General features: G+C 30.4%; 3 protein-coding genes across 5 annotated transcripts; 2 read left to right on the top strand and 1 right to left on the bottom strand.

Annotated features, from left to right (window-relative positions):
* Positions 1-1154: 1154 nt before the first annotated feature.
* On the bottom strand, positions 1155-5272 carry LOC126776449 (uncharacterized). The gene is made up of 4 exons (XM_050498972.1): positions 5248-5272; positions 3336-3403; positions 1467-1605; positions 1155-1214 (listed from the first exon to the last, which is right to left on the bottom strand). The coding sequence occupies exons 1-4, from the start codon at positions 5270-5272 to the stop codon at positions 1165-1167; spliced, it is 282 nt and encodes a 93-aa protein (XP_050354929.1). The 3' UTR covers positions 1155-1164.
* A 1281-nt stretch (positions 5273-6553) lies between these two features.
* LOC126776446 (uncharacterized) lies at positions 6554-7951 on the top strand. The gene is made up of 4 exons (XM_050498968.1): positions 6554-6660; positions 7302-7384; positions 7478-7613; positions 7815-7951. Exons 1-4 carry the CDS (start codon positions 6636-6638, stop codon positions 7880-7882), a joined length of 312 nt encoding a protein of 103 aa, XP_050354925.1. The 5' UTR covers positions 6554-6635; the 3' UTR covers positions 7883-7951.
* A 10114-nt stretch (positions 7952-18065) lies between these two features.
* On the top strand, positions 18066-23936 carry LOC126776435 (neuronal synaptobrevin-like). Of its 3 annotated transcripts, none has more exons than XR_007669947.1 (7): positions 18066-18168; positions 19054-19198; positions 19547-19625; positions 19702-19781; positions 19913-19964; positions 20627-20736; positions 21697-23936. XR_007669947.1 is itself a non-coding variant. In XM_050498953.1 (7 exons), coding segments are annotated over exons 1-7 (441 nt in total). In that variant the 5' UTR covers positions 18066-18166; the 3' UTR covers positions 21699-23936. The 3 variants fall into 3 exon arrangements, 2 of the variants coding, with proteins under 2 accessions (XP_050354910.1, XP_050354911.1); XM_050498953.1 differs by having other exon boundaries at positions 20656-20736; XM_050498954.1 differs by lacking the exon at positions 20627-20736.
* Positions 23937-27413: the final 3477 nt, after the last annotated feature.

Raw genomic sequence — 27413 nt, 5'->3', positions numbered from 1 at the left:
ATTGACTTTTTATTTGTTTTTCTACTGTCTCTTTTATTGTATCTCAATAAAAATAAAAATCATGCACAATTTGTTTCAACTAATAATATTAAATCTATTAGTAACAGCCTGTGTATGCCCCACTGCTGGGCTAAGGCCTCCTCTCTCTTTTTGAGAAAAAGGCTTGGAGCGTATTCCACCACGCTCCTCCAATGCGGGTTGGTTAAAAACACATGTGGCAGAACTTCAGTGAAATTAGACACATGCAGGTTTCCTCGCGATATTTTCCTTCACCGTAAAGCACGAGATGAATTATAATCACAAATTAAGCATATGAAAATTTAATGGTGCTTGTCCGGGTTTGAATCCACGATCATCGGTTAAGTTTTACATGTTCTTACCACGGGGCCATCTCGGCTCATTTTTTAATTAATCTATTACAACTTTAAGTATAATGATGTTACACCTGACGGATTTCGGCAACAGTGGCCATACCCAATATTTTTGTCAACTGCGCGAAACATAAAAAAGTGTGTCCGCGCATACAGATGAACACAGTGTTTTCCTCATTCTTATAATCCGATGGGACGCTAAATCTGATATGACCAAAAAGAGGCGCAGGACCCGCAACGGCTTTACGTGCTGAGATTTTACGTCTAAGGGACGAAAGCATAAACAATGCCAATCTCCAAAAGAGAGCTGCTGAGAAGTTCACAACAGAAAATCTAACAATTGACGCGACGTTTGAACGTGCGAAGGAAGTTTCGACACGAGGTCTGCCCTGACCAACGAAGCAGTCGAGTTTTAATATATTTTCATAATAACATATGTGTTGTTTTATTGTACGTAAAGAGAAACTTTTTAATTATAATTTTATTACTATTGTAAAGCCATATATAGCAAAAATATACAAGTTACTATAATTATATATTTAGTTCTTATCAGCGGCTTTGCTCGCGAGCAGTTTTTCGCAACAAAAACTATAAGTCCCTCTTTATCATACAAGTATGTTTCCTCCGGCCTATAAACTATCTCTCTCCAAAAAGTCGGGTCGATTCGTCGCTACGTTACTGTGTAAAAAGAAAGCAACATTACAAACACACTTTCACATTGATAAATTCAAATTTAGAAAAAAAATATTGCGTTCAATACGTTTAATTTACAATATCAATAAAAAAAATCAAATTATCGACTCCTATTCGGGCACCCTGCCATGTCTTCGACGTGAACAAAAACTGAAAAAAAGTATATACACGTTAATAGATTTGTGTGTTGTATTTTGTATCGTTGTCGTATTAGTTCTCAATGAAATTTAGCTGGTTTGACCGGTACTCAATTCTTGGTAAGTAACATGTATATAAAGACAATATATAAAAATGATATCAAAGGGAATCGAACTACAGCTCAAGACGAGAGACTTTTATCCAGCAAAGTGTCATTTATAAGCTGGTAGTTTTTACTTAATGTTAATCTGTAAATATACATACTTTGATTAGTGTCGCACGCAAACTCCAATAAGTCGCAGAGATCCAAAAACGTTCGTTTCTCATCTCCCATTTTGCCGCATATAGGAATTGTGTCATGTATGCAAGTATCCGCTAGACTGCAAAATTGGTCTATTTTATTCTGAAAACGAAAACATTTTAAGTAAATCCCTGACGGTGATAAGCACTTTTGGATATTCATTTATACAAATAATATACATTTTTTTTATATTGTGTTTATATTTTTTATGTTATAGGTAGGACGGCCAAATGGGCCACCTGATGTCAAGTGATCCCACCGCCTAATAGAAATGTCTATAGGCGATGTAAGAAATATTTACCATTCCTTACATCGCCAATGCGTCACCAACCTTGGATACTAAGATGTTATCTTCCTTGTGCCTGTAGTTATACTGGCTTACTCATCCTTCAAACCAAAACGCAACAAGACTAAGCATTGCTGTGAAGCGGCAGAATATCTGACGAGTGGGTGCTACCTACTCAGACGGACTTGCACAATAGCCCTACCACCTAGTAATAGATGGTATAATCGGATTGGAATTAAACATATTTGGTGACAAATGCACAAATATTTTGTATTAGTTTGATGTTGCGTACCTATATAAAGTTTCTTTGTTGTTTATGAATACATAATATATAATAAATACGTGATTATTATAAAAAAATGACTTACGAGATTTTGATAATAATCTATTTTTTTTTTTGTCTTAATAAAATGTCAATTTCATGGCGATTATAGGTTTTGATGTTTTAAAGGAACCGTGAAATATTCATAATTAAAATGAGTTTTTTAATTACCTACACTAATCGTAGAGTTATCTCAGACAACATAATTTATTATAAAATAATATTTTTATAATTCTAAAGGTTATTTTTATTTTTCGTATAGATTAGATTAACGACTGGCAATTAACAGTTTTTATATTTGTTCATAGTATGTCAGTGTTGTCATAATTATAAGAATCATAAATATATCAAAGTATTTTGAATATTAATAACCGTAAATATGACTTCATTGAATAATATACTATTATTAGAAATGAGATCAAATAGAGTTCCGATATGGAGAGAGATTAGAATTATAAGAATTTAGTCTTATGATAACCAAAAGATTTAGACTTAGAATACGCTTAGCAACATAAAACGTATTGACATATTAATGAGTCATCCGAATGTTAAGCCACTAATCTTGTCCATGTACAGTATACATATGTCCACCGATATGTCCACTAACCAGGGCCACTCACACACGGCCATCTGATCCCAAATTAAGCTTGTACAAAGCTTGTGCTATGGAAACCAGACAACTGATATACTACATATACTACTTTTCTTTTGTAAATACATACTTATATAGATAATTACATCCAGACTCAGGACAAACAGATATGTTCATGCACACAAATGTCTGTCCTGGGTGGGAATCGAACCCACAACCTTCGGCGTGAAAAGGCATGTATCTACCAACCACACCAACCGGCTCGTCATAGACAACTTCATTTAGACAACAATAGTATGTAATTATTTTTGAAGATTAGAATTAAAAACTGAGGAATGCGTGAAACTTACATGAGTCTTCTGTGTACATCCAGAACAGATATTTTGCTTGAAATTGTATTAAAGACAAATCCAAAAAATGTTACTGGCCAAAGACAAAGATAAAAAATAAGAAAAATAAATAACGAATTTCCATTCGACGTTTGGTAGCAAGTTACTATTTAATTAAAGATTAAAATCTATTAATAATATATTTTATTAAAAGAAAAAAGCTATTTATCTTCACAAAAATATGATATGTTAATAAACATATATACGTTATCTATATGCAAAAATATGTTAAGATATACTTACCGAAGGAGTAGATGCGTAATCCGGAAGATGACAGCGAACTGGCGCAATGTTGATTGTCCATAATATACCTGAAATATGGTGTTATGCAAATATAATACTAAATATTAACTTATTAATTATAAAATGCAACCGTCTGAAATGTTTATGACGTTATAAACTTTTATTCAAACCCTTTATGTCAGCTAAAACGTAATGATTATGTTTAATTCCGTTCTATAACGGTTAGAATAGATTTGCAAATGTTAATAACTGATTAGAAAAGGAAGATTACTGTAGTGTTTGATGGCGAATATATTTATTATTTATTCAAAATAATGTTTGATTTAATTGAAATTTAATTTCTCAGAAAAAAATAAAGACTTGAAATTAGTTAATAAATTATGAATTTAAAAATTAAAGTAACAGTGAAATGGCACAATTAGGCTAATTTTTTCTCTTTTTGAGCAGGTTTGGAGCTTCTTCTACCACGCTGCTCCATTATAATAATAATAATATCCTGGGACATTTTTCACACACGGCTATCTGATCCCAAATTAAGCTTGTACAAAGCTTGTGTTATGGAAACCAGACAACTGATATACTACATATACTACTTTTCTTCTGTAAAATACATACTTATATAGAAAATTACACCCAGACTCAGGACAAACAGACTGTCATGTTCATGTTCATGCACACAAATGTCTGTCCGGGGTGGGAATCGAACCCACAACCTTCGGCGTGAAAAGGCAAGTATCTACCAACCACGCCAACCGGCTCGTCATTGCGGGTTGGTGTACACACATGTGAAGGATTTTCATTGCAAACAAATAAAGACTTGAAATTAGTCAATAAATTATGAATATAAAAAGTAAAGTAGCAGTTAATGTGACACAATTAGGTTAATTTTTTCTCTTTTGTGAGCAGGTTTGGAGCTTCTTCTACCATGCTGCTCCATTGCGGGTTGGTGTACACACATGTGAAGGATTTTCATTTCAAACACACGTGCACACTCTATTCCCTAACTTTCATAATCCGATGGGACGATAATTCGACACGACCGGAAAGACTTAAGACACAGTACCTTTACAGCACAGTAGCTTTACGTGCTTTCCGAGGCACGGGAGTTTACACACTATCAACTTCCAGACTCCTGGCTGCTATTGAGAATTATTGACAGAAAACACCAATAACTTTTTATTGGCCCGACCTGGAATTTGAACCCAGGACCTCCGGGTCTGCGGCCTTACATCTAACTACTAGACCAACGAGGCAGTCAATGAATGAAAATTATAAATATTTGTATGAACAATATAATATAATTTATTATAATGTAAAATGATTTATTTTAAAATTATGAGGAAGTAATATATTCCGAATGTTAACAATCATTGTTTCAAGTTATTTATAAAAAAAAAAAACTATTAAGTAAAATTATTTATCTGTTCCTTGTTTAAGCCGAGATGGCCTAGTGGTTAGAACGCGTGAATCTTAACCGATGATCGTGGGTTCAAACCCGGGTAAGCACCACTGAATTTTCATATGCTTAATTTGTGATTGAATTCATCTCGTGCTTGACGGTGAAGGAAAACATCGTGAGGAAACCTGCATGTGTCTAATTTCATTGAAATTATGCCACATGTGCATTCTGCCAACCCGCATTGGAGCAGCGTGGTGGAATAAGCTCTAAACCTTCTCCTCAAAAAGGGAAAGGCCTTAGCCCAGCAGTGGGACATTAAGAGGCTGTTACTGTTACTGTTCCTTGTTTACGATTTATAAGATAAACAGTTGTTAGATGTAGCATTGATATTTATGGAAACTAATCAACGTGTATGGGGAGAGGTGTTTTTAAAAATTAATTTGCAATGTTTTTATGTATTAATTAGTTCTTAGGTAAGTTAGTCAACAGACCTTTATATATGTATGTACTTACAGTATATAATGATGTTCAACCACATGCCGGTGTAATATTGATCAATGCAATGATAATATCCGATCCACTCATGTTGTAGTTTAATATGGATTTAAAGCATCAGGAGTTACATACCTTTTCAATATTTTGTATTTCTTAGTTTTATAAGGTTATTTTAAGCTTTATAAAAGTAAAAGCCTTAATAGCATTTTTTTAAATTCGCATTTTATACGCGAAAAGTTTTAGTGAAAGTTTCTATAATCTGACAGCGGATATGATTCCACGGCGCTTACAGAGATTTTTATTACACAATTTATGAAACAGCTCAGCACGAGTTAAGCTTCCATCTACTTTAAGTTTTTTATGTTGTGGAAATTTTCAAAGTAATATTATATTAAATTATACCAATGGTCGCCAACTGCTTGAAATTCGACCGCAATTTTTTAAGATTTATTTTCGTCCGTGGCTTTGCCCGCGAATTAGGGGAGGAGAGGCAGGAGGTATAAAAAATAGCTTGGGGTTTAAGCTTTCTTCAAACCAAATTTGATAGCGTAACAGATGGATAGGCAGAGTAACTTTTATATTTAGAATATTAGTATAGCTAAGACTTGACATTCATAGAAGTTTAAGACAAACTGTTATAAATCCAATGGAATTAAATTGGAAACTAAACTTTAGACTTTTTATTTTATTTTATATTATTCGTGTGGCGTGGAACTTGAAAGCTTTTCAACTAAAATAATCACGGTCATAGCATATCATTTATTTAAAAAATCATGACACTTACCTTTTACCTCCCTTTAGATGCTGAAGCGTAGGAACGCCACTGCCAAATTCCACAATGTAAAACCAAATATAAAAAAAAATTGACCAATCCCCACCACTTTATAATAAATTCAACAGCAATTTAAATATTTACTATTTGACACACTTACGATACCGCATACTCGCATGCATAGTTATAATATAGATATTGTATATAATTACTGCGAACTTTTGTTTGTCTTGATGGATGAGCAGTATACCCAGTAACACGGATATAAACCTAGTATACGCTTGCAACTAGTTTGTAATGCTTTAATTGTTGTCAATAAAACATTTATTATTTAAGAAAAAATCACAGTCGATTCCCAGTATACTATAAAGGTCAATAATAAATACTTCCTTATACACTCAATTACACTTAGTAATGGCTATATCAAAACGTCGTTGGTTAAATGTGATTTTATTAACACCAAATATTTTTTACTTCTGACTATGATCTCCAAGTGATCCATATAGATTCGACAAGAGCATATGTTTTGTTCCAATATCCTGTTCTACAGCTATAGTTCAGTTCGCTTTGTAAACAATTCCATTGAACAATAAACTAGATCATAGTTGAACGTTGATTAGAATACTTGTGTGATATGATATTACGAAGGCTTTTAGCAAGTAAGTATCTCTATAATAAAAAAACACGGTATCTATTTATATATATGTTTTTTTATGATTGTTATTAAGTTATACATGATAAAATTAACTTTAAGGTAATGTATATTTATAGAAAAGTCGAGATGGTTCAGTGGTTAGAAAACTTGAATCTTAACTGTACATTGTGAGACCATTTCGGGCATGCTGAGTTTTCATGTATTTAATTTGTCTTAATAATTCATCTCGTGCTTGGTGGTAAAAGAATATCGTGAAACATAATGAAATATTTTAATAAACCGGTATATGTTAGCTGAAATTCCGCCACAAAATGATGTACAAAATGATCAACGTGTGTTAGAGCAGCATGTGCAATGAGACACAATGTGCAATGTGCAGTAATTAAGCTGGCTTAAAAAAAACAAGAACATAAATAGACCTCAACGCTTAGTTATATTCGCAATATAAAGATAGCATCTTATAGAATGCCTTTGTGTAGACGTTACTTTTTTTATTTTTCATCATGACAATTGCTGTAAACGTAATAATGAAAAAATTACCTACGTAATATATGTTAGAATTAGAGACTGCAATGGTTAATTGGTTAGTATTGTTTATTATGTATTTTAGAAAATATTATGTATAATTGTTGTTTTTTGTCTAAGGTTTCATTATCTTAAAGTATGCTACGGAGGTTTGGAGCCACGTTGAAATCGAGGCGGAGGATTACTTTTTTCCTTTAGAACCTGTGAGTAAAACACTATTTTTGAAAATTATACTGTTATCAAAACTTATAATACCTTTAAAAGAATAGTATGTTTATATTATTTGTTTATTACAGGTTATTAATTTCTGTAAGATGGCTGATCAATGTCAACATGATTTCGTGCCAATATGTGGACAGGACTCCTTGGGAATTTCTAGAATGTTCAATGATAACTGTGATTTATACGAATATAATTGCGATGAAAAGAAACGTAAGTTAAAACAATAATTAAATGTATGTCGATGTGCGGGGACACACACACTAAAACAGATACTTAGTTATGGTCTGTTCTTATACAAGTGTACTTTTTCATGTGATGTTGATTTTTGTACACACACATTGACGAGCAGGTGAAAATAACCAATCAAAAGAACTGGCGCTGAATAAAATAATTCCGATCTTTTTGTTACAGAATACCGTCATGTTAAAGTCGATGTATGCAAGTACGAAGCAGCTGCAGCTGTAAGAGCCGAGAATTGAGATGTACAAGTCGTGATACATGAAGTTATATTATTATTATGTGAATTTGTAAAAAAATAAATATATACATATAAAAAATTTCAATGTCAACACCAATTATAACCTTTTACGTTTTGTCAATATTATCTTAATGTATTAAAACTGTCTTAGGTTAACGGTTTAACCCAATGTCTTACTGAACAATTTTCATAGACCGATTGATAATAAAAAAACATCAATCAATCAACAGCCAATCGTTGTCCACTGCTGAACATAGGCCTCTCCCAAGGTGCGCCAAAGCTCCCTGTCCTCCGCCTTCCGCATCCAGTTGGTGCCCGCCACCTTCTTAAGGTCAAAAAAAAAAACATAGACAAAGATAATTTGACTTATATTTAACCTTAAAAATATGTATACTAACAATTACAACAGCTAGAATAATAACGCAATGTAATTCAATTTATTATAATAGATGTAAACTACGAGCAGTTACTTATGATTTTGTTTTTATTAAACAAAAAATCTCGCTATCATTCGTCCGTTATTCATAACTTAATAAGAAAAAAAAGCATAAAATATATTAATATAAAAAGTAAAGTAACAGCTTACTGAAGTAAGTATCCTCGGTAAAGGTATCTTAATAAGGTTTAGAGTATTATTAACCACGCTCATTTAGTTGTATTGTCTTCTACACAAATTAATCATTTACGCGGTACATATTTGAAATAGTGACATTAGCTGAAAATCTACGTGTTAAAGTCACCTTTACTAATAATAATAATAAAAACATATACCCGGGCAACATAATATTACTCTGCGAATAAAAATATCAAACAGAAGCCCTCGTAAATCATTGCCCTCCAACACATGTGCATGTTTGCACGAACAAATGAACTCAAACAACGCAAAGTAAACTTGCGTATTTGACGTCACAAGTTCAATGTTAGATATTCCTAGAATTATTTGTTTAGAAATGTTTATGTAAGTTATATTGTATTACAATTTTTTTCGAATTGCCTGACCAAATTAATTAAATTATTAGTGATTATAATAATAATATTGTTCTCAGTCAAAATACTTAAAATGAAGCTGTTGGATCAAGGGCCGAATACAACAGTGTGTTGTTTGGGAAGAAACGTAAATTGTGGTAATGTAACAGTTTGATTCAACCATGGTATTATAATATAAATGTTTTATTTATATTAATTCATATAACGTATATATATAATAATGACGTTTCTTTATAAAAAAAACTTAGTTTTAGAAATCTCATCTCAAAGAATGACAACAAACAACTTTATTCAATAATTTGCCTGCTGATATAAAAAATTGTTCGAGCACGCCTGCCTTTAAATCAAAGTTAAAAAGTTTTTTTTCTGAAAATATTTACGACTAAAACAACACACCCACATTTAAAAAAAACACACACACTCATCTACACGAACACATCTACACATACACATATAAAACACGTACAAGCACAGATTATTAAGGAATGGGAAAAAAAATAGATTTTTTCCCCATTCAAATAAATAATAATTTCTAAATAAATAATAATAAAAAAATCTATTTTTTTATTCATTTTTTTTTTTGTTACTTTCGAGAATCTCCATTTCTTTTTCTGGTCATTGATTTGTACTGTATTTTATCATAACATTACATTTGTCAATAAGATCAACACGATACGATTAGATTGTCTACCCTTTTTTACTATGTGAAATTTCTTAAATTGCTTTTTAAGTATGTTCTTTGAGTAAATAAAGATCTTTAAAATGAAGAATTTATATATAAATAAAAAAACATTCACTTGTCTTTATTGTATATATTTATAAATTTCAGTCGGTAAACAACTACGCATTGTTTGATATACTAATAATAATTTATATTCACATAAGCATCCCAATAAAGTACGATCCATTTTCATAAAGATTAAAATAGCGAGACGATTTCATTCCACGAACAACAATGATCAATTAATATCGTGGTATAGGCCTTTACGATGAAAACCACACATTGTAGGCATATCGGATTAATGGGTAATTGCGTTAAAGATGTTATAACTTTTGTAAATTGGTAGTTGGTAATGCATATAGTAATCATTACTAAAGTGGATTGAACTATTTTCGCTGGAGATCTCTTTAAATATGAACTTTGTTACTGAATGTGTGTAAAGGTTTGAAAAAAATGAATATACTTAATACTATATTTTGATTTTGATAAAGATATTATTTTAGAAATTTTGAAAAATGAATGACTTTATTTGATAGACATTAATCTTACATAGTTATTCTGTGTAAATGATTAGCTCATTTTTACCTCATTAAGTTTAGTTATAAAACTGTCCTACTGTTTTAAATAATTTGCCCTTCATTGATTTCATTCTAAGATGCAAGACAATACTCATAATATGTATGTCACAGTAAGTTCATAAATTTGTTTATTTACATTATTTAATTTAATTGTCATTTTTTTATAATGACGTTTACTCCTTTTTTTGTTATAATTTTTGCATGTTTTGTTTTGTTTTTATAAATAGTTCCTCCTTTTTTTTTGCTTACGTAATTTAGTTCTTTTTTAACTTTTATAACAAATAATGTACTTTTTTCTTCCTATGCATGTTAAATGAGCCTAGAAGTGAAGTATACAATTTTTATATTTAAGTTATTTAAGATTGTCTAGAATAAGAAACAAAATTGTATAGAGCGTTGGCTTCCTATTTAATGATATAAAATAAAAATTATTTTTTCATATTATATGTTAATTTGAGAGTGCCTAATTTCTAACGTTATTTATAGTACAGTATCAAGTGCGCCAGCTGTTTGAAGCGCAATATATTGTGGTTTCATATTTTGACAATCATTGGTTTCCGTATCATATCCTCAAATAAAAAAAAACAGAATTTTATAGAATAGATTATTCAAATTAATATAATCGCTTAAAATTTAATCTTATGTTCTGATCCGTAGGCTTATTAAGATGTTATTAAAGATCAAAATCAAACATAGTAAAAAAAAACGGATTCAGTTTCAATTTATAAAAGCAACAAAATTATCAGTAATTGTTACGCAATAAATATAAGTACCACAAATGTAAGTACTAAGCATAAATACAATAACATTCAAAAATATTAATAACAAATGCGAGTATTTACTCACTTCTCTGTCCTTTTTCTTTCCCTTGATAAAAATTTATTTGTGTAATGTTAATTGAACAAAGTGTGCTACAGTATCAGTATTACTGGTGGTAGAGCTCTGGGCAAGCTCGTCTGGGTAGGTACCATCAGATATTCTACCGCAAAACAGTAGTATTGGTATTGTTGTGTTCCAGTTTGAGGGGTGAGTGAGCCAGTGTAATTACAGGCACAAGGGACATAACATCTTAGTTCCCAAGGTTGGTGGCGCATTGGTGATGTAAGCGATGGTTAACATTGCTTACAATGCCAATGCCTATGGGCGTTGGTGACCCATATGCTTCGTCTGCCTTCCTATTCTATATAAAAAAATTTATATACTATTAGAAGTATAAAATACAATTATAAGATAAATAAACACAGCTTATCGACTGTTCTTGTTCGGAAATGGAACATGAAGGCGGCTGTAATAGGACAAAAGAAGGTTTATTTAATAATTACATTCAACATAAATTATTAATGATTTATTTGAAAATGTTGTATGTAAATATATTGATAGAAACGTATAAATTTTCTTGATTTTCATATGTTCCTTTTTTATTTGTATTTTTATGAGAGAAGCCAGAAGTTACCGTAACACGTGCGAGTGTTTGCGCTCACATCTTTGGTAGATTTCTTAGTTACATTTCTACTTATTCTGTATGTAGTTTACATTTGCTTGTTTATACAGCGTGTTCTTTTAAAATAATTTTCTTTCATAATACATACTAATATAATGGAGCATCAATAATAGTCTAGTAAATATATTTCTTGTATATTTTATTATTATTTAGGATCATTTTAGTGAGAACGTTTTTTAATATTATTTATTAAACATTTGTATTACTTGCAATTATTTTAAGTATGACAGATATAAAACTTACTGAATTTTTTTTTTTATAATTTAAAGCATTAACAGATTACAAAAAGTAACAGTATGTATATATTAAAATTATTTATTCAGATGCATCGCGCACCCGGTTCAATTACCGAGCTTGTGATAATGCGGCTAGACGAAAAACGCCGAAATTTGTCTACGATCGTCTTAGGGTGACACCACTCTTTACAATGGTACGCTAAATGATCTAGTTACTGGTCAGGAATTAGTCGGCTATTATGAGTAGGCTTCCGTTTTTGGTTAAAAATTAAAAAATATATAACCAATAATAATTCTTACCTTATTTTCGTCAAATATAAACCATTTGGGTAAATAAACATTTTGATTTACTGAACATTTTATAATTTAAATGATAAAATAATGACAAATAAAATTTGATATGAAAATAAAGCTGTATTAAAAAATGTTAGGCTCTTGTCATTAAAAGGCAGTCAGTCAGTGGTTAAATAACACGAATACATTTTTTATGTTTATTATATTATGCCTACAATATGATGTACATATATACAAAAGTCAAAGGCAGGCGCGATCGCGTCGCTCTATAAATATTGACCGAACGAATGGAAAGGTTACGTCAAAATCTTAACGAACAGTAGCGGGAAAGAGTAACATATTTCACATATAAACGAGAGACCAAAACTTGCGTATCGATTATAACGAATTTCTAAGTTTTATGAGCAAAAAATCAAGATAAAGCCATGTGAAAGAGCCGGTTATGTGATAAGGGGCAAGATATAGCGATATGCAGTTTTTTATGATAAAACTAATGTTGCCTATAAAGTCTTAATTATATTTTATATATATTTGTAAAAGCACAGAAAATAGAGTTTACAATTATACATATTAATACTATATATCTGTGCTATGAGTCTTTGTTAAGCAAGATATAAACGATATTTTATTTAAAACAAAGAAGAAAATAATATTAATTAATATTTTTTTTTGGGTTTATTACATTACTTCAAATATTGGCTAAAAACTAAAAACACAATTATCTTATCAATCAAATAAAAAACAAAATGTTGAAATTGTAATTGATGCTTAAACAAACCTATTATTTAAGTTATTTCTTTAATTATTTAAGTTATTTTTAAATTTAAAATTAACATAATATTTTATCTTGGTGGTAGGGTTTTAAGCAAGTCCGTCTGGGTAGGTACCACACACTCATCGCATAGTTTACTGCCAAACAGCAATACTTGTGTATGTAAGTCCAGTGTAACAGGCAGCGAAAATGTCTATGGGCGGTGGTGACCGCTTAACATCAGGTGGCCATTTGACTTTGTATGTTCAAACATATTTTAAGATATATTTTGAATCTGTATTAAACTTATATATTTTCTAGTATTGAATACCGAGATTAATGTATGAGGACACTTCATCATGCACATTGAAATATTTAATAAGAAAATTTTTCTCTTATAACTTAAGCCATACAAAACGAGCAAGGTACTGGCTCCTTGTACCAATAACCCCAGCAAACACCTCGGTCGCCTTGTTAACCTAAACAGTTAACAAGGATCGGAGCACTTAGCCTGGGCACGCTAACTCGGTGGACAAAGCCCGGATTTGTTTACCGTGCCTAGTTGCGAGTTAAGTGGGCTAATTGTTGATAGAATGTCGGTATCATCTGCCTTAAGCCTACTGCGTGTTGATTAGAAGAAAATTGTTTAAAAACAATTCAAGGGCTTGAAGGTCAACAGTACTGACTACAAATATAATAAGTATCTCATTTTATTACAAACGATAATTCAATACGAACTTATTAAGTGTTTTTGCTTGAGGCGTACAATACACATACATATTTTTTAATTTCACAAAATACAGTCAATACTTCGTTCATTTAAAAAACCTCGTTCGGAAATCTCGAACACTTAGAGATTAAGTACGACCATATAAAAAAATACCAATTTATTTCTTAGTGCGCTGTGAAACAAAGGTCTCTTTAATTTCAATTTTATCTGTAAATATCATGAGAATAATATTACAAAGACATGTCATTGTTGTTAATTTAGATTGCATGTATTCCTCGGATCGCATCGAAGTTTTTTTTTCAAATAATATACCGTACCGTAACAGCCTGTGAATGTCCCACTGCTGGGCTAAAGGCCTCCTCTCCTCTTTTTTGAGGAGAAGGTTTGGAGCTTATTCCACCACGCTGCTCCAATGCGGGTTGGTAGAATTCACATGTGGCAGAATTTCAGTGAAATTATGACACATGCAGGTTTCCTCACGATGTTTTCCTTCACCGTAAAGCACGAGATGAATTATAATCACAAATTAAGCACATGAAAATTCAGTGGTGCTTGCCCGGGTTTGAACCCATGATCATCGGTTAAGATTCACGCGTTCTTACCACAGGGCCATCTCGGCTTTTTAATATTATAACACTTTAAATAATTCATTAAATCCGCAAAATCTTTTAGTACAATTTGTATAACAAAAACAAGTATTTAAATCACTTGTTTATTGCAATTGTTAAAATATTATAATTATTAGTTGAGTTTTTACATACATATAAGAAATATTGTTTTATGTCCAATTAAGATCCCATTAAATCAAAGTAGTATAAGTTAATCAAGAAGGTAAACTGCTAATTCGTTTCTTAACGCTCAGAAGATACGATTTTGTCAAATATATATATTACACAAAGCTTAAGACAAACGACGGCGATAAATCCTTGCATATCAAAACTATTTATCACTCATTGAAAATAAACAAAAATAAAGGCCTACGTCTGTTTGTTAATTGTTATTATTGCGGTTAGTACATTTTTCTCCTGAGCGGGGAGGCAATTGATTAGTCCGAGCTCTTTGTAGTGCCGCTCACAACAATTTGCTCGAGGCTCGACCGCCCTAATTTTAATGGCCTTATAAAATTTATACTTAATGTATTTATCATAAGACGGCTTTGTATGGATCGTCTTAAGATTTTTGCGGTAGATTGTTCGATGTATATAATTTCATTTTATATTTCGTCATATAATATTAATATTGTTGAAATTCTTTGAAAAATTCAAGTTTAAATCTTTAACCAAAAAAAAAAATTAGAGAATTATTTTAAAGGAAACCAATTTAAATAATATTAGTTCTTAATATAATAAATGTAAAATTGAGTGTTCAAATGTAAATGAATCACAATTTTATTCTTGAATTAGTTTCAAAATTTAATAATAAAAATATTGTTCAACTTTTGACGGAGTCGTCATATCTATACTATTTCAAGGCACAAGAGATGTATTAATGTTTTATTGGTAAACGTACTCTTTAAGAATCGACGTAGTGGGCCACACGTAAACATTATTACTACACTCTTAATATTATCATCAGAAGGTTCATATTGTAATAACAAATATGAATTAAACTGATGTATTCTTTATGTCTATTTGTGTCTATTGGGTTGTTACGAGCGATGAGGTGGCTATAACAAGGATACAGTGATAAAAACTTTATAAATGATTTTGACGATCTTTTTTATGTCTATTAAAATGTTTTAGAAGCAATTGTCGTATCTATTATAACTTATTAAACTTTGTTTAATTGATTACTTTAAACATTTACAATTATTGTTTCGAATGTAATCGCGTACTTCTACACTAATTGTAAAAGCTTTTAATTTTCAGTTTAATACTATAACTGTAAAAATCACGTTGACCTTTGATAAAACAAAATTCAATAATACTACTCATAATATATTTTGTTTTAATTAGTACAGTAACAGTAACACCCTGTTAATGTCAACTGCTGTTCTAAGGCCTCTTCTCCCTTTTGAGGAAAAGGTTTGGAGCTTATTCCACCACGCTGTTCCAATGCGGGTTGGTAGAATACATATGTGGCAGAATTTAAATGAAATTAGACACATGCAGGTAAATGCACATTCACGATGTTTTCCTTCACCGTTAAGCATAAGAATTATAAACACATATTAAGCACATGAAAATTCAGTGGTGCTTGCCTGGATTTGAACCCACGATCATCGATTAAGATTCACGCGTCCTAACCACTAGGCCTCGGCTGTGTAACTTTTTACAAATAGGTTATGTGTGTAATTTTTCATTCTGAGTGACCCTATATTTTATGCTAATTAATAAAACGCAAGAAGAACGCCTTTATTACCTTCTGATACCAAATTTAATACTTATAACGTGTTAATTAACGCTAAGCAAGGCATCATTATTTAACCTTATCAGATTTTAAGTCCCATCTCCATTACGTCGTAAGGTAATAAAATTTATATCACATGAGCTTGTGAAACATATATACAGATGTACGTATATCCGCTTGAGATTAAAAGACGTCGACAATATATAATCGATTACCGTGAAAGTTCTGCACACATGTATCACCCACTCATCAGATATTCTACCGCAAAACAGCAGTACTTGGTATTGCTGTGTTCCAGTTTGAAGGGTGAGTGAGCAAGTGTAATTACAAGCACAACGTCTTAGTTCCCAAGGTTGGTGGCGCATTGGCGATGTAAGCGATGGTTAACATTTCTTTCAATGTTATTGTTTATGGGCGGTGGTGACCAATTACCGTCAGGTAGCCCATTTGCTCGTTCGCCTACCTATTAAAAAAAATATGGAAAAGGTTTTATACTATACTGTTTATTGTAACTCGTTTTTTGAAAACTATATCATTCATGATATATAGAAATAACTATACCATTCAGCCAATTGCTATGATAATCTGGGTTTTCATACCTTGTTTGCCATAGGCTGATGGAAGGTTGCCGCCCTCTTATTAGTTGATTTTTTAATAATTGTAATCTTCATACGGCTATTTTTTTTAAACTTTGATGTGTAGCTTCACAGAGGACGCGACTATTTAAAAAAACGTCACCAAGTTTTGCCGCTTCCTAAATTTTGCCGCTCTAGGCTCTAGGCATGATGACAATAAGTAAAGGTATTTACGATTAGCCTTAGGTAATTTTAGGAACTAATATTTTTTTTCATGTATTTCTTAGAACATATATATTTTTAGGGGTTTTTGTTACAAGATATGCTTAGCAGCAGTCTGGAGTTGAGAAGTTATGCTCTTCGGTCGTATTTTGTGTCGTCGGAGTATGAGAGTGAGGCAAGAGAGAGTGCAACTTTCACTGTGATTGCGCTCACACTTGTGCATCATAATATATCTATGGCTACCATCTACTTCTAATGTCTGGAATCTTTAAACCTAATAAGGATAATCTTTTGATACATGAACACTCTTCACTAAATAACTTAATACACTGACTCTTATCTATATATATCTATTTCTTTGTATAATATCTATGTTGTTTATTTTTATTTTTATATTGTTCTCATTTTTTTATATATTTATAATAATATAATACACATTTATATTGCAATTTTTGCTAATGGACTTTTTGTATGTTACTTATGTGTCGCTGTCGTGTATATCTGCTTACTAGCTTAATGATTGACTTATATTTGTTTGTAATAAATGTAGGTAAAAATATAAAAAAACGCTTTAATTTTGTTTCATTAATTAGCAAAATATATGTTGTACAAACTTGCATAGAGGGAATAATTTATCAAGTATAGATAAAGTACATTCATTTAGAAGAATGCATTCACTGAAAAGAACGTGCGGCAAACCCCAGACCTACCCTACGAATGCGCGTCAATCGATGAGACACACGCAGTGGCGCGCATGCGCTTTGCCTTGATGCGGTACTGGCGAAGATAGAGGTTAAAAAATTGGATTAATTTCTATGTTACGATTATCATTTTAATCATTAAATAACCTAAGCCTAAATATATATTTTTGGCAGAGTCGAAAATAATAATTTTGAATTTATTTCAATCAATACATTTTACTTAAATATTTAACTTATTTATTTATTACTCATTATAATAAAAAAAAACTTATTAACGATTTATTCTTACGTTATATATAAGAAAACTACACTCCATCTTTAAGCAATTTAAACTTAAAAAATTGCATGGAAAAAAGAATAATAATGTTATTATATTTTGCAACAATATAGCTGAGACAAAAAATAATCTACATACTGTATACGTAACATTTCATTGTGTGTAAAAGTTTTCCTTAGCTCGGCCCTCAAAACCCCCATGACGCAGGCTCGAAAGTGCCAACGTAGCACATTTGTGCGCGATATTACTGCGGCCATGTCAGTCGAGCTTTGCGGCAAGCTGAAACGCCAGTGAAAGAAAGCCTCCCTCAGCATCCTAGTACCTCAGTGCGTCGTAAATAGAAACTAGTGAGCAGACAGAGAAATGTAAGTTGCTTTAACTATATATTATTATTGGCTATTCAATTATTTGCAGAGAATACTTTGATTTGATATAAAAATTGTATTGAATATTTAAGCTTAGGTTTTTCAGTTTCAAACATTTCTATAGCTCATGTGACTGAATTAATAGATATTTTTATTGCTTTCAAATAATGTAGTAAAATTGAATAAATTTTCCGATATATATTTTATTTCAATTAAAATGATTATTATTTATATTATATCTCTGTTTTGATTAAAATAAAAAACATTTTAAACAATTTAAGCATTTTCGTATACATGTATATATGAAAAAAATAATAAATTGCTATTTTTCAGTTAAAAGTGAATTTAGTTTATCAATTTGTAATTGAAAATGACTGGGGTATGAGGTCATGTAGATAATAAGCGACCGCCACGTGTGTCCTTCAATTAATACACATAAATGCAAATTAAAACTAATATGGTAGAAATATATACAATTTTGTTCTAGAAAATTTCGTTGGCCGACTTCTTAATAATGACTTTGGCATTTTTCCAATTGATAGTAAATCAATTCTAAATTTTAATTCTTTATAAATAGGCATATTTAAATATTTATCAATCAATCCATGTAAGCCAAGTTACGTGATTACGTTAACTGGAATCGATACACGCTTTCAACGATTTTAAACAAGTATCGATTAGAAAATTGAAGATTTATACAATGGCATTGAACTGTGAGGTGTGCTGTTTTATAGTCTACTATAAATTAAATGTGATTCTATAGAAATAGTGCATATTTATCGTCACACAAGTGTTACTCGTGGAGAAATATATCAAAAACCAAGATCTTGAAATCTTTAAATAAGTTTATTTATTCCATTTAAGAAATGTTACTTAAATTTTCAGGGCGGCTGAAGGAGGTACTCCAGGAGGTTTAGCCCCAGCAGAGCCCCAAACAGGACCAGATGGGGAAATTATTGGGGGACCTCGCACACCACAGCAGATCGCTGCACAGCGAAGATTGCAACAGACTCAGGCCCAAGTCGATGAAGTAAAGTTTATTTTTATGCAATTATAATTTTTATTTACTTTAAGAAAGTGGACAGACGAATGAGCCAACTCATGGTATTTGGTCGCCTTCTACTATTGACACTGGCATTGTAAAAATATTACCAATTCTTCTTCCATAAATGCGCCACTAACCAGCTCTGCTAAGATTATTTCACTTATGCCTGTAATTACATTGGTTCACGTACAATTCAAACTGGAAAAATAACTGGTCAAGTGTTGGTCAACCTGCTTGCACTAAGCCTTACCATCGGTTTCTTTTTCTGCGATTTCTATTTTACACTGGCATAAGAAAAGTAACGTAAAATGATTAATAATTAAAACTTTTCAGGTCGTGGATATTATGAAAACAAATGTCGAAAAAGTTCTGGACAGAGACGCAAAGTTGTCAGAATTAGATGACAGAGCAGGTAAGTCAAGTTCCAACCTAATTATGACGACAGTTTCACTCAATAGCTTATTTCAAATGTCGTTTAAAATTTTCAGATGCCCTTCAACAGGGTGCGTCACAGTTCGAGCAACAGGCAAAGAGCTTAAAAAATAAATTTTGGTTACAAAATTTAAAGGTATTTACACATAAAAACTCCTTTTATAATATTTTTCATAATATTATAAAAGGAATTTCTTGAAAGCTATAAGCGGCTGTAAATTCACTGTTAAACTTTCAATGCTTTGAATTTTACTTATAATTTTCCAGATGATGATTATAATGGGCGTGATTGGAATTGTTATCATTGGCCTATTATTCGGTAAGTAATCAAATTACTTATGCTTTATTTTTGAATTATTCGATGTTGTCAAACGATTGGCTCTTAGTTAATTTAGAATGTACTTAAGTGTTCATCTTGATGTCTAGATGAAATTTGTCAACTGATAATTTAGTTTTTTACCATTTTTTTAAATTAAATTTGTTTAACAAATTTCATCTTCAACATGGTTATTTTAGTTTAATTGTTGTTGATGTTAATGTATATGTATCTATGTAAATGTTATATGTAAATAAAAAAAAAAGGATGTGTTGTAATAATTTAGGATTATAGATTGTGTGTGAACAAGTTCTTAGTTTAAATAATGTGTTTGCATATTAGGACGCATCAAAGTGCTTACATAAACTCTAATAAATTCCTCTTCTACTTCCATTCTTTCTTGTCTTCTAGCACTGACTTAATAATACTATATGTAATATTATATTACCTTTATATGTGTATATATTATATTACAATGTTTTATATTTTGGACATAAAATTGATGATTATTTTACAATTTTTATAAAAATATGAATTTAAATTTCGAACGATATCAGTTTTATGTTTAAATCGCCTTTCCTGTTTGTCTTATGTTCACCTGAACATGTGGATTGTGTAGAGGCTAGATGCTTTGTGGCGTACGTTCTGCTTACTGCTGTTTGCAGGTGATAACATTAAACAAATGTTTGGTTAGTTCGATACCGTGGCACACCGACTATGACCGGCATCAGTCCAGGCGTAGCCGGCAATGCTACCGCAGCTGTTACTAATAATTGTAAGTCAGATAGATGTCTTCCTTCTTCTGTCTTCCGTTTCTTCGCTTGGCATGTTTACAGCTTCAGGTTTGCTTTAGAATAAATGATTAATTTCGTATTATGATTTATATTTGTCGTACAATTAAATTAAACATCATCCCCATGAACATGAGGTCATAATATAACTGTTTCATTTAGTTATGAAATAGACAAATTATTGTATTATTGTCATTTTTTAGTTATGTATATTTGAAGGTAAGCTATAACGGTGATTTTTATTGTGTATTATGTGTTAAGTCTTAATCGTACCATTGCTTATTTTACTATAACACTATTTATGCAATTCCATACTGATACACTAACATACACAAGTTGTTTTACCGTCGACTTGACGTATCATATGATTAACACATAATCATCTCGACAATCACTTACTATTTATTACATTATAATTTTGACAAACATTATATTGTATCTGTATTTAGACGCAATAGTATTGCTATTTGCATAATAAAGGCTCTTGAAATACACATTTATTTTATACTCAACACTACTCACATTTATCCGCTCGCTTGCTTTTGAAAAAATAATTTTATTACATAATCACAATTACTTAAAGCAAACGTGCGAGTACACATAAAGTATAATGAATATATTTCTTTACTTTTTTATTTAGAGCTGGAAAAAAAAACACTCAATTAGCCACTCGTTATGTGTTGTTCAATAACCCTTCCAACTGATTGTTATGTGGAACCTCCAAAGACAAGCCAGCGTACACAAAATAAAAAAAAACAATTATTAATTATATTTATTTGACGAATATATGTAACGAGTTTCGAATCATTTTTCTTAAATTCATTTTAACAATAACGTTATTTGTGAAGTGAAGAAGTATGTTCTTGGTTTCATTTAGTGCTATAAAAAACAATAAGAATGTCGTATTTTATACAATTTTCATGATTTTTTGTTATTTTTTTCAGGAAAATACATGTAATCATTAAACGCAAGATCTAAACTTCGATGAAGATGTGTAATTACAATAAATTTTGTAAGCATTTAATTTAGAAATTTAGTGTAGAAATGATTGCATGAAACGGCAGTTGCGTAAAATTCAAACTTTACTGTTTGTCTTACTTGAAAGTCAAATAACCTTACATAAAATAAATTAAGATAACGAACATTAATTAAAACGTTTAATCCAATAGTTAAACTACTAAAAATAATTTAAATATTTAAAGATATATTATTTAATAAGATTTCATATGAAAATCTTTGAATATAGGTACCATTTACTATACGTATGTTCAATTTCAAAATTACTAATATTGTGAAAAGTGTATAAAATTTAATAAAATTAAGTGTCAAATTAAAAATTGTCAGGCTATTCATTAATTTTAGCTGTTAATAAAAATTTCAGTTAAAATCTGCGATAGATAAATTATTTTGCGTGCCTTGTCTTTATTAGCATTTTTAGAATCATATTGAATACTATAATATTGTATTCATGTATGTTATGACGAGAGTTTCACTATCGGCCTACGAATCTAGTGATTTTAGATATTTGTATTTTAATGGACTGAAATCGAATTGCTAACATAACAATTAATCGGCTAAATTTAAACGTACGTAATATTCATACCACTTGAAATTCAAATATCAATTATAGGAGACTTCACAATTTAGAATGAATTCTGTAAAGTCTACCTTTTATAGGATAAAAAAAAGAAGAAATTAAACTTATATACTTATAATAGTACATTATATAACTATGGTTAATTATTAAAACAAGTTTACTATTAGCATTTTTGTTTTATAGCCAGAGAAAAGAGATATTAAAAGCTCTTATAATTCGTGATTATATTTTCAACGTGAAAAATCTTAGCCGATAAAATGTACACTTACTTCGATTAATAGCCGTGCTTTTTATAATTCAATTGATTATTTAGTAATCATGTATGATGCAAAAATGAATATGTTTTGCAATTTAAACACCAAAAGAATATAGTTTTAGATTTATGGCATTGAGTAGTTACTTTAAGGAAATATCTGTTTACTTAATATTTCGGTTTTAGAACTTATTGGACTGAGAAAGCGTACCGCAGAGGGTTTTTTTAATTGACATACGATCGATACAATTTTAATTTAAATACGATCTGAAATTAAAAGCGCGTACGATCGTGTGAGCTTCTGCACGATACTACGCGCGGCGTGGGGGAGTTAATGCAATACAGTAAAGTCGCACATATTGCTTACCAGAGCATACGTGCGCGGACACGAACATGTGAGCAGTATGGGCCTGTAAAACCCATGCGAACATGCTCTGCACTACGCTTCGCCAGATGTGCGCCAGCCGTTAGCACAATATAACGATAATGATTTATTTAATTGCAACGAAATTCAAAAATATATTTATTAATATTAATGTAATGTAATGGCTTAAATTTGTAATAGATTTCTTATTTTAATATTGGATATGTCAATTATTTTTTAAATTATAGTAAACTGCTATGTTGCCTAATTTCTTAGCATATGTGTGTCAATTTTAATTAATAAAAATATGTATGTGATGTTCAGTACATTTGAAAAAGTTGGTTAATACGTAATAATTAAAAAATAACAATCTTTTGTTATTTCTTCGCCCTCTCAGCTACTATTGTCATATTTGAAAACTTGGGATAACATCCTAAAAATTAATTAACCAATTTTATCGAATGAACTCAACACGCTTACTGAAAAGAGTTCGGAAAAACGGGTGAAATTTGGTAAGAAAATATTGTAGGTAGGTACTTACAGTTTTTTTAAATTTCTTATTTAGCAAAGGAATATAGAATATTAAAAGTCCGTTAGGCTCAAGTAATTATTTATAAGCAGATATTTAATTGCAGCAAATTAATGCGTAGTATATAATATTATTTAAAATCTATGAAATAATGTATGAAAAATGATTTAAAAATATTGCTTATAGAATAAGTTATAACGTACCTACACCTACAGGAAATGATATGGTGCCACTGACAATATTAATTCTTTTATCGTAATTAAATGGATGTAGAGACGAAATATTATGTATATATATATTACTTACTTATTTGTAGTCATACTCCTACTACTATCGCTTAAGACTTTAACAATGATTATTATTAATGAAAAAAGAACAATAATTAATTATAGTTTTTATTTAAAAAATATCGGCCAGTCTTAATCTTTTTGAGGTTATTTTTATTATTACAATTAAATGGAGTTCAAATAATAAACGAATAATATGATCCTTAACATACAATTTATAAAACAATAAAATTATTAAATCAACTATAAAAGACAAAAGTGAAAAATTATACAAACTTAAATGATAAAGTTTGTAATAATAGCAATATGAAATAAAATATATTATTTACTCATTAATCTTTACACTTTATAGATAGAAATATATGGTTATATATATAAATAAATAACATTAAGTCAATCATCAGTTCCTTTGATCAATCTTTTGCCATGAAATCTACATATAACTCAATGTATACTTTTTTATTTATCGCTAATAATATTAATATTTGTAGTTAAATAAGAATTAACATAAAAGTTCATAACAGTTCGGGGGTTTAATCTTTAGAGTAGGTTCTTTTAAATGCACTTAATTGTTTCAAATTAATAATATTAGCGTTGAATTAATTTCAAAATCATTCTATTGTAATGGACGTTATTAAAAATGTTATTGAAATACACTGTGTATAATAAAATGTGTTTTTATTTATAACCCTTTCATTTTCCAAGACAGTAGATTTGTTATTTTGTAGATCTAGCATATATACATACCATTTTTATAATAAACAATTTATAATAATAATAATATCCTGGGACATTTTTTACACACGGCCGTCTGAACCCAAATTAAGCTTGTACAGAGCTTTATAAATCTTATCAACAGTATCTATTATTGCGATGCTTGGATTAAAGATTAACTGGTCTGACGAGCGGAAACATGTCAATAATAATAGTTTTGAGCTCTGTTTCAATAATACCTAATGTTCACAAGTTTTTCTTTATCTTACTAATTATAAATCCTAAAGTTTGTTAGCAAATTGACGATATAAGTCAATTATGGTATGGATTCTATTTTAATTTATTAACTTAAATTAATTAAATTTATTAAGGCCTAGCTAGTATATTTTAAAATTATAAATAAAATATTCACATTTTAATTTATTTTATTACAATAAAAATGTCTGAAGTCGCCAGTGTGATACAATCTTTATGTCATAATAAAATATACATCTTTTGAATATAAACCACGAGCCTTTCAAGTATCAATAACGTAGGTGCATTGCTGCTCTAAAGAACAATGTGTTATCGTGGAAGCAAGTAAAATATCCATAATTTAATATTTAGCAACCATTGCAACGCTCCGAACACGACGTTAACGTGTTAATAATGCAAGACAAAGAACAATCTTCGTAAATTGATAAATTTAGCCCTGTCACACTGGAGCGAATAAAATTTAAAACAATTTCAATACATTTTCAACTTTAATGTAATTGGAATAAAGGTTAAGTTGTTCGTATTCAGTTGTGTCTATGCTAAGTTCCGCAAGCCCTTCATAGACTATGGCTTGGAGAATGATGTGAGAGAGCGAGCTTTCTCTTTGATAGCCGCCATTTTGACTTACAGTAATGGTTGGTATGACGTGAGTTATGCGTTCGTGTCACTAAGCCTTAAGTAATGTCGGTAGTGTACGAACTCTTAATGTAAGGTTCAATTAAAAGGATAAATGACCGGGCAAAACGTTTAAGAAGCATAAACAAAACTTAGATCAATTTATTTGAAATGCAAATTTTTTAGTGCCTAATTTGACAGTGACAATTTACATTTCTGTTTGTACAGACTACAGCGTATGTTACATTCTCTTCAATTAAATAATGAAAGACCTGAAGTGGTATTTTTTTATCTGCATGCAATTCATTACTTAGTGATACAAAAGTAATGTGCGAATACGATATTTCGTTGAACAGACAGTCAATTATTTTCGCTGTGGGAACTGTCCGAGAAAACAAAGCGTGTTCAGTTTCAACTGTTCTTGAATAGCACTGAATCACTTACCATATAACACTTTCACTTATAACTCGTTAACTTCTCACACGATTAACTTTATTTATTTACTAAAAATAAATCCAGTCCTGAAATACATTCTGAACTAATACGTTGTCATATATCTTAAATGTCATAATCATTAAATTGGCATTTTGAACTCTTAGACATAAATACTGTAAAAACGAAGCTTGTAATTTATCAAGCCTTTGTTCAATGCTTATTTTATTCAAAAAAATATTCGATTTTCAAATGCAAATACTTTTAATCAATTTGATACTCACGGAGTGAGTATAAACAACTATTAAAGATGTTTTATTAAGTGTGCAAATAGTAGAGGCGTCAGGATCTCGGAACTAGATCTGGCGTTGCTTGGAGATATTGAATTTAGTGTGAACACTTGGAGCATTATTTAATTGCGTGTCAAGCAGTGAGCTGCGGCCCTGTCGGCCGGGTGAGAGGTGATACTTTGCGCAATGGGGCAGGAATTGGTTGAAACGAAAAAAGAAGAGCATAAAAGTTGAGTTAATAAAACTTGAAATTATTTCATGGACAATAAGTCATTATGGGATAAACAATTTTGAATTGAATAGTAAACTCGACTTAACCATTATAATATTAACATATATATATTTTTTTTTTTAATAATAATTTGTGAAAAATTCTTATAAAATTAAATAGTATAAAACAAAAAATTCAAAATTACTAAAAATAAGCTGTTCTAAAAGGGTTTTTTGGAATATATAACAGTGTCACTTGGAATTATTGTATTTAACTTAGACCTTGAGTTTGTAAAGAAAGAAACAAAGTTACTTTTTACCTGACTTAACTTACGTGGGCGCAGTGTGCGTTGATAGTTCGCGGTAATGAGACTGTCAGGTGTTTGAGAAGCACATATCGTTTATTTTGTTCCAAACATTGTTGGTTTCTTTTGCTTCGACATATTGCTTGCTTTAGAAACAAAATACGGATGAGATAACATTTTACGGTAGTTTTAGAATAAAAGCAATGTAGCATAAAAGCATTTAGAATAAAAGCAGTATAAACATTTATTGGAAATTAAGAATGTGATGGACTCGTTTTCAGAAACGCTTGTCCAAATCAGATATTTTAGTAATTTGACTAAAAATTGAACGCTAATTGTTCGATTACGTCAGCGGCTATCATCGACCAATTAAAATTCATTTCGTAATTTGTTAATTTTAAATAAACAATTTTCAATATTATTTGCATGTTTTACGACAACTTATTTTAATGTATTTCGAATTATGTAAATTAGTCGTTAGAAATGTTGTATTTTAGAAAATAATTATAAATTTTTGGTGATATAAGTTAAAAAAAAATATGCAACGTGCCTTAATATTTCCTGCGGATAGTTCTATCCGTTAATAAATAAATATACATCATTTTTTCAAAAATAATTGAAATAATATAAATTGTAAAAAATTATATTGGGAGAATCTAGTGAAATATTAAATTAGATATAATATCAATTGCGCCAGCAAAGGCTAAGTAATAGCTGATACCTGTAATATTACATCCGATCTAAAGTAGGTGTTCGTAAATGTGCCTATAATTTTCTCGAGCTCTACTTTTCTTATAAGCTGAGAACAGC

This window comes from Nymphalis io, chromosome 20 (genome assembly GCF_905147045.1).
Source record: "Nymphalis io chromosome 20, ilAglIoxx1.1, whole genome shotgun sequence".
Lineage (NCBI taxonomy): Eukaryota > Metazoa > Arthropoda > Insecta > Lepidoptera > Nymphalidae > Nymphalis > Nymphalis io.
This window is presented reverse-complemented; position numbering and strand designations above follow the sequence as displayed.